At 41.4% G+C, this 11,754-nt stretch overlaps 1 protein-coding gene across 1 annotated transcript; it reads left to right on the top strand.

Annotated features, from left to right (window-relative positions):
* The first annotated feature begins 6,071 nt into the window (after positions 1-6,071).
* Positions 6,072-8,380, top strand: CCT7 (chaperonin containing TCP1 subunit 7). Its single transcript, XM_089235872.1, has one exon. It carries the CDS (start codon positions 6,321-6,323, stop codon positions 7,944-7,946), a length of 1,626 nt encoding a protein of 541 aa, XP_089091998.1. The 5' UTR covers positions 6,072-6,320; the 3' UTR covers positions 7,947-8,380.
* The last annotated feature ends 3,374 nt before the right edge of the window (positions 8,381-11,754 follow it).

The following is an 11,754-nucleotide window of genomic DNA, read 5'->3' as shown; positions in this document are numbered from 1 at the left end:
TTACTGTTAGGCACACACACATACACACTTTCAGCACATGAAAAAAAGGGATGTAAACCTATTGTAAATCACCCAATGTCTATATACCGACGTTGTGCTCGGTTTGGAAGAAGCTTAATGCCTAAAGGGTGGGTGTGATTATCTTAGTTCTTCCCCTGAAGGGAATGGGTATCTTGGATAAGTGATTGATTGCACAACACTTTATTCAATTTTTGGATTCTCATAAATATTTCCGTTGTTGGAACATGAAAAAAACATTGGTTGAATTGTAAGTTGCACTTCAGTCGGAAAAAAAATCAGTCAATTAAACTTCTCTTAATGTCAGTGCGTGACGTCGGACGTAATTGGTAGACCACTTCTAGAGTAGTCAAATGCATCGCGCGTTCTGCCGATCTTCACTTTTGTTGTGATTTGTTTCCCTTCCTTTCTGTCTCCCCTTTTTATTGCACAAAATGGAAAAATACGTGGCAAATGACAAAAATATGCAGACGACAGAACAGCTGTGAAAAAACCACGCTATGAAAACACAAACGCGTAGCGTAGTAAAGTTACCCGTTTCATCTGTCGTGAATTGGTCCTATTCGGTTCACGTGGCGCAGCTCTTAGGGAAACCCAGCTTTATACATAACTTATAGTTAACATTCAAATACTGAAGCCGGAGTTTCTTTGGAGCACATCTTTTTTGCGCAGCGTGAACCGATTAGGCCTATTTCGCTTCGGCAGAAACATGTGACTTTATCACACTACACGTTTGTGTTGTGTTAGCGTTGCGCATCAGCTGGTCTGCGTATGCATGCTCCGGTCTGAGGGGAAGGAAACACGCAACAAAAATGAAGAGAAGATCGGCGGAATGCGCGGTGCGCGACCCATATGACTCCTTCAGAAATAGTCGGCCCAATCACGCCTGACGTAAAGCACTGGTGTGAGGCGTATCCCTCTGTAGGAAAAGTCATTACGTCGGACCTTACTTGGAATGGACACTCTACGTTAACGGACATCTTTATAGGCATGGATAGACTTGAAAGTGTGGGGGGAGGAGCACAGTAGTTATTGTTGGGGGCATTATGATGATGATGTCAGTTCATTTATACATTAGATCAGTTGACTCAACCTTTGACGATGGATAGGGGGTGGGATCTTCCCCTTCCCGTATATCCACCCATGGACACACCTCCCGTTTGCGGACAAGTGGACACTTTTCTGATCCCCGATCCCGTGGAATAGGATTTTAATGTATTTCACTTCCCATCAGCGGCCACTATCAATAGCGGACAGTAAAATCATGTAAACTCTAATTTATTAATTTTTGGTCACATGCCCAGAATCTATCGTATTCAGCTAAGATTATGTTTAGTCCCAAACTCGTATTGTGGTAAATATTAAAAAAAAGGCATTAATTAACTGAACATAACTACGGTACAGGATGGTGAATTCGAATGGTATTTTGCTAGAGACAGAAAGAGGGAGAGAGAGTTTTTGCTTGTCGCGATACGTGTGAAAAAACCAACATTACAAGACTGATAATGTTGTTATGAATGTTTTGTATTTTCTTCCCAGTTATATTAATTCAATTTTTATTGAATTAATAAAAATCGCACGTGCACGGCAGTGCAGTTTTAACACATGGGCCCATTCGGGCACGGCCTCACAAAAAATGAGATTTGGTTGAAATTTTTTAGAATTCACCTGGTAGGGCCTCAGAAAAACCACATGGCTCGGGGACCCATGCTGCTCTTAAGACGGCCCTGGTGCACGTGTGATGTGCTTATGCGCACGGGTGAAAATCCCATTAATTGGTTTGATTTTAATATTACACATTTTTCCATATTTATCAGACTTTCCAACTTTATTTGGTAATTATCTATAATCACCGGTAAACGTGACAGTAAATGAAATGAAATTTAACCAAACTTTCTATGTCGGGACGACTGGTGATTATGCATGATCACTGGTGTTTTATAGTGCTTTCAGTCACTTAAACAAACACACAAAATATGGAATAAGAATCAATTGTGACCGAAGCCGAACGTCGTGTGAATGCAAGCCCGAAATCATAAATTTCGTTCGGGAGGGGGGGGGGGCAAAGTGATAGAACAATAGATTTGGCCATCTTTTTCCCTTTTATCGGTCATTTCCTCACATTTCGAGGAGGGGGCAGACCCCTCCCTCTCCCTTGCCTTGTACATGGCCCCCACAAGGGATGGGCTGACAAGGCTCCAGGCCTGGGGCCCAGTGTGATTTTAATAATTTCTTTGTTTTTCCACGATATAAAGGGGCTCCGTGAAGGTCTGGTCGGAGGGGGGCGGGCCCGTAAAACATCCCAACCTAGGGGCCCTGCTTAAAAATGTGGGGCCATGGCCTTGTATGAATGTGAAAGTCGTATAAACGATGTTCCACTGCTGAATATCTTAACTTAATCGCTGTGGTGGTCGAGTGGTCATAGTGACGGACTCGCATCGCGAGGATCCGGGTTCGAACCCCACAGGCGCCACACTGGTGGTCGGCGAAAGTTGGTTTTCTGTGGTTCCCAACTTCAAGGCGCGAAAGCGAGTCAATCTCCCCGTTAAAAAGTCTCGCCACAGAAAGCAACAGGCCTAAGACATTACAAATATTCAATCGTTATACTTCACTCACAATTTGAAGTATAGATGGCAGCATTGAAATATCAGATACAATACTAGCTACACACTCAGACTTAGGTGCACTCACTTTGTTTCAGACTCTGCCACGAAAGCTGGGCTGGAAGAGATCTCGGCAAGAGACCAGTGGCGGAGCCCCTGCCGTTCATTCATTGTATATCTTACCATTAGTGGACACAATTTTTGGTCCCACGAGTGCCCGTTATCGGGAGGTTCAACCGTACTGCTTCCCTATTGGTAAGCAGACGACATGTCGCGCTGTGCGATTCAGTTTGGATGCGGAGCATAAAACTTGCCCCTAGGAAAATTACTATTAACTAATCAAGTGGTTACGACGTTTGCCGTCGCTGCCATACGTAATGTTGGTGACTACCACTGGCATTTGCCGACGCGCAGACTTTTTTCGGTCTTTTTCACCAGTCAAGTGGTTAAGACGGCATTTGCCATCGCTGATATACGTAATGGTGTTGCTTACGACGACATTTGCCGACACACAGACTTTTCGGTCTTTTTCACATAGATATTACGAAATAATTTGTCATACATGTGCTGCCATCCCTGTACAGTCATTCTTCTACTTTATTATCTCATCACTAGATGAAGCTAATAATTATATTTCAAGGTCTGAGATTATTATTACTAGGGTGACCATACCGTATTTACGTATTTCCAGGTATTACCAAACCGTCCCGTATTTTCCAGGACAGTCCCGGTATTTTCTGTTTTTTTGGCCGTGTAAATTTTACACGTGTAAAATACGGGAAAAATTCAACTAGGCTACGTACGTAGCCTAGTTGAACTTTTATTCTTTATTGAAGTCAAAGATTGACATTATTTTTCAACTCATAAATTATTTTATGATAGTTACATCTGTATATGAGAATACTAATCTCCCACATTTGCCTTGGTGAACGGTTTTTTTTTTCGTGGAATACATTTTAATCCACTGCAATTTGCAGCTAATACGTCATTTCCCGCCATTGTGATTTATCTGTTATTTCAACAATATTTGGCAACTTTGTGTGGTTTTGGCGTCGTTTTTGGTGATGTCCCGTATTTCCCCGTATTTGGAATCTTAATGTCCCTTGAAATATTGTCTGAGGCTTTCATGGCCGGCGTTAAACGACTTGCAAACTGTTTCCGGGTTATTAGGCCATGGTCTAGGAGATTTTCTTCCTGACGTTTCGCCCACATCTGTGGCAGGCATCATCTGAGGTTAATTCGACGTAAGTCTCCGCGGCAAGCGAGAAAGGCTTCGTACATCTACTGTCATCGACTTGTTCTCTATATGCATTTCTGAGACTTGATCGGCCGCAGAAGAACCGCATTGGTTGGCTTGTGTGGATGTGTTTTGCGCCGATTGGCTGCAAGTGGTGTCTGGCGACGATTGGCTGTCGAGGTCATTTTCTCTCTGGCATTCATCGGGGGCATCCCTCTCAAGGACGTCATCTCACATATCAACGACATGTTCCCACATGATATAGCGAACCTGTTTCGCCACTGCCTCACGTCATCCTACTTCATCTGGAATGGCAGTATATATGAACAACTTGATGGTGTAGCAATGGGCAGCCCCCTCAGTCCGGTGGTGGCCAATTTATTCATGGAGAGATTTGAAGCTGAAGCCTTACGGTCTGCCCCACTAAGCCCTTTGGTATGGCTTCGTTACGTAGACGATACTTTTGTGTTATGGCAGCATGGGGACCTCGAACTACAAAGATTCATGGAACATCTCAACAGCATTCACCCAGCTATAAAGTTCACAATGGAAACGGAGAAAAATTCACAACTAGCGTTTCTGGATGTTCTGGTGAACAGAACTGATGACAACCGCTTAGGGCATAGCGTTTTTAGGAAACCGACGCATACCGACCGGTACCTCCACAAAAACTCCAACCACCATCCGAGACAGAAGAGAGGCGTGATAAAGACACTGGTAAACCGTGCTAACCGTATCTGTGAGCCGCAACATCTCGACACAGAACTGATCCATCTACGGAAGGCCTTCAAAGCTAACGGTTATTCGGTAAAAGAGTTTCAAAGAGCCATACGACCGCGCCTGGAAAGTAACAACAATAGTAACGAAGGAAATCGGGAACCCCGAGCCAAAGCCTACTTACCTTACATCTGGAAGGTCACCGATCGAATCGGTAAAGTTTTGGAAAAGTTCAACGTCAAGCCCATTTTCAAACCCACCAGAAATTTAGCACAATCGCTACGCTCGGCAAAAGATCCGAGAGACCCGCTGTGCATGGCAGGTGTCTACAGGATTCCATGCTCGTGTGAAAAAGTATACATAGGAACAACAAAAAGAAGTACTGCTACAAGAATAAAGGAACACCAGAGGAGCTGCCGCCTGGGTAAAACGGAAAGTTCAGCCGTTGCAGAACATATGTGGGAAACCGGCCACAAAATTAAATTTGAAAAGACCGAGGTAATATCGTCGGAGGTGCACTACTATGCTCGTCTTCATAGAGAAGCCATTGAAATATTCAAGCACCACAACATGAATCGAAAGGAGGAGACGATGAAGGTGCATCCCACTTGGGTCCCGGTACTTCAGCGCCGCAGAGAGTTGAGATGTGCCCCCGATGAATGCCAGAGAGAAAATGACCTCGACAGCCAATCGTCGCCAGACACCACTTGCAGCCAATCGGCGCAAAACACATCCACACAAGCCAACCAATGCGGTTCTTCTGCGGCCGATCAAGTCTCAGAAATGCATATAGAGAACAAGTCGATGACAGTAGATGTACGAAGCCTTTCTCGCTTGCCGCGGAGACTTACGTCGAATTAACCTCAGATGATGCCTGCCACAGATGTGGGCGAAACGTCAGGAAGAAAATCTCCTAGACCATGGCCTAATAACCCGGAAACAGTTTGCAAGTCGCTTAATGTCCCTTATTTATCTCGAGGAAATATGGTCAGTCTGATTATTACAATTATCTTTGTCATGCTTTGCAAAGCTGCATCCCCATCGTTTTTGTTTCAATTTCCAACTCCCTTGCGAAGATGCATCTGTTTTATTACTCATATATCTTTTAGCAAAGGTTCAACTACTATGGTTCCACATAAATCCATCAACAGCATTTCTTTAAACACTTAAAACATGAAAAAATAGACTATCAAAATTATATTTCGAATTAAAAAAACTCATCTCATCTTCGAAACAAAAACAAAAATAAACAGTTTTAGAAGCACCATCAAAACAGTTTTTCATTATACCGCTAGATGGCAGCATTGACTCTATGTCCATTAGAGTCCAGAAAAATGAACGACACATCATGCACCATGAAAGCTTATGACGAATATTTTTATTTATGAACGTTCTTATTATATTTCATCATTATGCCATATTTTATATTGCTATCAACTTTTTTTTTCCATGTATCTTCCGGACTGTGAGAAGTGTTTATGTCGAAAACTTGTAACCGCCCCGCCCTCCCGGTCCATCATTGGAAAAACGTGCAAGTACCTGGTTGACGCTAAAAGCATCTGCGAGTTAATTCTTGTTAAACTCTGATTGATTCCATTGACCAACCCTTACATTCGATTCCATCGCTTACAGCGGGACTTGAGCTGTGATTGACTTGGTCCTTACGGAAGTTCGGTAGCGTAAACAGCCCGTGATCCGCCGGTGTATCGGTAAGCCTATTGCATTGTGTTATAAAAGCCACCGACATGAACGCGCCCATAATTCTATTGAAGGACGGTACCGAGAGCAGTCAGGGCAAATCGCAGTTGATAAGCAACATCAACGCTTGCCAAGTGGTCAGCGATGCCGTCCGCACGACCCTTGGCCCCAGGGGCATGGATAAGCTGATGGTCGACTCCAAGGGCAAGACCATCATATCCAACGATGGCGCGACCATCCTCAAAGAGCTCGACGTCGTTCACGCGGCCGCCAAGACGCTCGTCGACATCGCCAAGTCCCAAGATGCTGAGGTCGGTGACGGCACCACGACCGTCGTGCTGTTGGCGACGGAGTTCCTGAAGCAGATCAAGCCGTTGGTTGAAGATGGCGTCCATCCTCACATCATAATGAAGAGCCTGAGGAAGGGTCTACAGTTGGCGAGGGAGAAGATCAACGAGATCGCCGTCAACGTCAAGAAAGAAGACGCCAAGGAGCACAGGGCCCTGCTCGAGAGATGTGCCATGACCACGTTGAGTTCTAAACTGATCGCCCATCAGAAAGAATTCTTCGCCAGGATGGTGATCGATGCCGTCATGTTACTTGATGACCTTCTACCTTTAAATATGATCGGTATAAAGAAAGTTCCAGGTGGTGGGTTGGAAGATTCTAAGCTCATCGCCGGCGTCGCTTTCAAGAAGACGTTTTCGTACGCTGGGTTTGAGATGCAGCCTAAGAAGTATGCCAATCCTAAGATTGCTTTGCTCAATGTCGAGTTGGAACTGAAAGCTGAGAAAGATAATGCCGAAGTACGAGTTGAAAGTGTAGAAGAATACCAGAATATCGTTGATGCTGAGTGGAATATTCTCTACCAGAAACTGGAGAAGATTCATCTTAGCGGCGCTAAAGTCGTTTTGTCGAAGCTTCCGATTGGAGATGTTGCTACTCAGTATTTTGCTGATCGGGACATGTTCTGTGCGGGCCGTGTCCCAGAGGAAGATTTGAAGCGTACCATGAAGGCTTGCGGCGGATCAGTCTTGTCGACCTGTTTCGATGTCAGCGATAGTAATCTTGGATCCTGTGCATTTTTCGAAGAGATGCAAATTGGCGGAGATCGATTCAACATTTTCACCGGTTGCCCACAGACCAAGACTGTCACTCTGATCTTGCGTGGCGGAGCCGAGCAGTTCATCGAAGAAACCGAAAGGTCTCTCCACGATGCTATCATGATCGTGAGAAGGGCGGTGAAAAATGACGCCGTTGTTGCTGGTGGCGGAGCTATTGAAATGGAACTTTCAAAGTACCTCCGTGACTATTCGAGGACTGTCAAGGGAAAAGAGCAGCTGATCATTGGAGCAATGGCTAAAGCCCTGGAAATTGTTCCGAGACAGCTCTGTGACAACGCTGGTTTTGATGCTACCAACATCCTAAACAAGTTGCGTCAGAAACACGCTACAGGTGGCGTTTGGTTTGGAGTCGATATCCACAATGAAGATATTGCTGATAATTTCGAAGCGTGTGTATGGGAGCCAGCTGCTGTCAAAACGAATGCCCTAACAGCTGCTACGGAAGCTTCTTGCTTGATTGTATCGATCGACGAGACGATCAAGAATGTAAAATCTAACATCGAGAATCCTGGTCCCCTGCCTGGGCAGCGACCTCGTAGACCGTTCTAAATGTTCGCTAAAAAAATTTTCCTTGTTCATAACATTGGGATATTTTTTTGTGTGTGTGCGTGAAAACTAATTGTATAACAAATGTTACGTGAAATACTTACCGTTTTGAACAGTTTTTCTTTTTTTTACTTCAAGTTAATCTGATTTACACTTATTTCATTATGTCTAAAGTGCTACTGTGGAATTTACGTAGACCTCATTAAGTTTTCTTCTTCAGTCATTCAAAGCTGTGTGTATGCTAAGATTTCGGTTAACACTGGCAAGAATCAAAATTGTCATGTAAACGCATTTTATATTTTTAAGCTTTGGGAAAATAAAGGAACATAAAATGCTTCAGAGATTCCTTGTAATTGATCAGAAGCTAGATTTTTGACCGAGTGTATAACATGTGGCCTATTGTAACGTTGAGAACAAATAAATTTAAATATATTTCAGAGCATTGAACGTATATTTGTGATGAGAGACTGGTTTGATCTTAAGGCCAGGGTTGCGTAATGAAAGCTTTGTTAAAGTTCTCTTATAAAACTTATTCAGATAAGCGTATCGGCTACATTCGAGCGAATGTAACCAATAGGCTTATTGTTTTTTTTTTTTCAAGTTTTGTAAAATATATTTTATCGGTACAGATGCTGTATAATCCAGATCACCAAGGATGCCATAAGTCGCCAAGGCAGGTATATGTTGCCGTCAGGTTGTATTTTTCCGATATATTTATTTTTTTTGTAACTTAAATGCCCCGATTGGTTAATTTTTTTATGGAGAGTATTTAATTTTCACAATTAGAAGGAGACCATAAGTTATTTAAAAGGGAATTCCTAAAAGAGTGGATACCCAGAGAAACATGCCGTATCAATTTACTATTTTGAAGAGTTTATTTTTTTCATACTGACAGCCGTCTTAACGCAAGGTCAAGGATTTGTTTTGAAGATCCTGAAAACTGACCCATATTTTGGCTGGACAGACCCGTTTTACCTTTTTAGATGCAGGGTTAGGACACAAATCTAGTAAAAATGGAAAGTCCCACACGTTACACTATGGGTGTTATGCAATTATCAATCATTAGAACTACAATTTTTGATGCACACAGTTTTCGCTTTTTATTTTTTCATATTTCTATTATTGAAGATGTGAAAATTCGAGAGCTTCTCGTGTAAATTTTCCTTAACAACACATTTGTTTTTCATCTCTTGTGCATGATATAATCAAAGTTTGTTGAGAACAACATTGAAACTTAAATGACCACATATTATTTCCTGTAGGTTTACTCTAGGACTGCCGATTTTCTCGTTTGGAAATGAAAAACATGCATATAGAAATTGAAAATCAAGAAATCTTGTTGCCGGTCTTTTAAGTCTCTGCATTGAAACATGAGAAATCTTGCGGGCGGTCGTTTAAGTGTTAAATTGATCGCCCCATATGAAACATTAATTTTGGTTCTATGGATTATCAAATTGAGCAATATGGGAAAGAATAGTACATACTGCAAAAAATTAGAAGGTGGTTAATTGTGTTTGTCTATTACATTCTTGAAAATATATTTTAGAATAGCAAGGCCATGGTAATGTTTGCTTTTGATTTAAGGCTGGGTTTACACTGGACCCGATACAACAACTAGATCTGCAATATCAACGTGGATTGATAAAATCCTGAAATTCAGGTTTTTATTCAATGTCTGATGCTGTGGTTGTATCGTTCTGGTAAATCATCGAAAATTACAATACTGTGAGCTTTGTCAATGATAGTGGTTAATACTTTAGAATGCAGCAAGCACTGACCCTTAATGTGGTATAGAACGTGGGGTTTTTTTTTCCCTCTGCATTTGAATAGGAGGGATACTTGGGTAAATGCTGGATAGAGAAAACACTTCTTACATTCATTGCACTCCAGTGGTATCATTCGTTAGATTTCATTAAGAAAACATGCTTTATTAAGCACTTGTTTACTGGCAACCTGTTCTGCAGAAATTGTTTTTATCCATATTTATCTAAAACCCTTTTGTTTAACTGCTGATTCCAGAGATGGAAAAACAATTTATCTAGTTTTGAATATTTCACCTTTGTAAAGTAAGATTCTCAGAACTTGTTTTGTAAAAGTAAGTTTAAATTTTAAATGTTGATTATTGCCACTGGTAAAAATAGGGCAAAAATTTTGCCCATCCAGTTTTTCACACTATAGCCAACTTGCCAACTCTATAGTAGTATTTCCCAAAAAGTGTGTGTTGGGGCTGGAATATCTACTAAACTAGCTTTTGAGAACCACTTGTTATAGCAAATATAAGACATCCCACGTTTGAGGTTGACCAAAAAATTGCCATCTATTCCCCAAATCTTAATTTGCATGATTATTGAATTTGAGTGCGGAAGTTCAAAGCTTAGTGAGTGTGCTACCAGAAAGACTGACAAAGTCCCAGAACAGTTGTAAAAAATTTTGGAAAAAGTTTGGAATTTTCTCGAAAATAAATACGCCTGACACCTAAATTATTTCTTGATCTGTCGATCTCTGCATGTCTGATCCTCTAAGTATTGTTATGTAAGAGATATACTGTATTTCATTGAAACTTGTTTTAGAAAGCTTGAATGTTATGTTGGAATGGTGTAAGTCACATTTACACTAGGGTTCAACACATTACCACCAGAGGTAGATGGGACACAGGCCACCTCCAATTATTAAAAATTCAAACTATCTAAAGAACAAAAAATGTGGTAAATGTTGATTTTACTTAAAAAAAAAGACAAACAAAAGCAGTACAGACAAATCCCACATTTTAATGTAGTTTTACAGTATTGTATATAGTACTTCCTTATATTTTTGATTCTTGAATACGATACCTAGATGCCATACCATGTGGGGGATGGGACTAATAGCTTTTAGCTGCCTCCAATGATTGGGGGAATTATGAAGAATTCAGTTGAATGGAACTGCGAAGAAAGCAGTCAAGCTTGTTCCCCTTTCTCAGCCACCACTGCCTATTCACTTTCAACCTAAAATTACTGTACAATATGTACGTACTACATAGTATTCTTGGGGGAAAATAAATTTTCAGTGCCTCAGATTATCTGGAAACTAAAATCTGTATTTCCTATATGTGCTCTTCAGACATATCTCACTCATATATATGAGGGGTAAAAGTCAGCTGTGGATGCACCCACCAAAATTTTTGGAGCTTGTCTGAGCACTCCCAGAATTGGTACGAAAATCAAGATTTCCTACATGAAATTCAAGACGGGCACCACAGCTTCGAAACACTTCTGACACCACCGAGTCACATTTTCAACAATTCTGTTTCACGTACAGAAATGCAAAGCTATCAAAACGAAAAATGAATCAAGCTTCAGTAGTTCGCTGTTGATTGTGAAATCACAAACTTTTCAACATGGGACTATGAAAACTTTATAGTAAAACTTTTTTTTCCTAAAAATGGTGATTAATCTACTTCTCACCACTCTGACTTTAACTCCCTCGTGTCCTATCTCATATTTGATACGAACAAATTCCAAAGCAGAATATTTGGCGCTGTTCTGCAACAAGCCCTCAGCCAACTAAAAATATTCTGTAGTAAAAATTTCCATAGTATTTCAATATAAAATTCTTTTGCAGCAGACACTATATCAAAGTATTCTGCTTAGGGGTCATTCAAGTAGTACATCAGCATCAAGGGGGGGTTTTAAGGTCGCTTACGTCATCAACTAGCCCTTTTTGAAGATATGAAATATTCTAAGCTGCTGACAGGGGGGAGGGGGCCAAAAATGACTGAAAATCTGCTTACGTAATACTTGAATGGCCCCTTAAGGGAAAAACACAGCATTTC

The sequence above is a fragment of the Pholcus phalangioides genome, unplaced genomic scaffold (genome assembly GCF_987345545.1).
Source record: "Pholcus phalangioides strain wild (caught in Gottingen) unplaced genomic scaffold, Ppha-v1.0 ptg000009l_1, whole genome shotgun sequence".
In the NCBI taxonomy this organism is placed as follows: Eukaryota; Metazoa; Arthropoda; class Arachnida; order Araneae; family Pholcidae; genus Pholcus; species Pholcus phalangioides.
This window is presented reverse-complemented; position numbering and strand designations above follow the sequence as displayed.

What these genes read in the sequence shown, in the direction of transcription:
- CCT7 (XM_089235872.1), top strand. Translation starts at nt 6,321, where the DNA reads ATGAACGCGCCCATAATTCTATTGAAGGACGGTACCGAGAGCAGTCAG.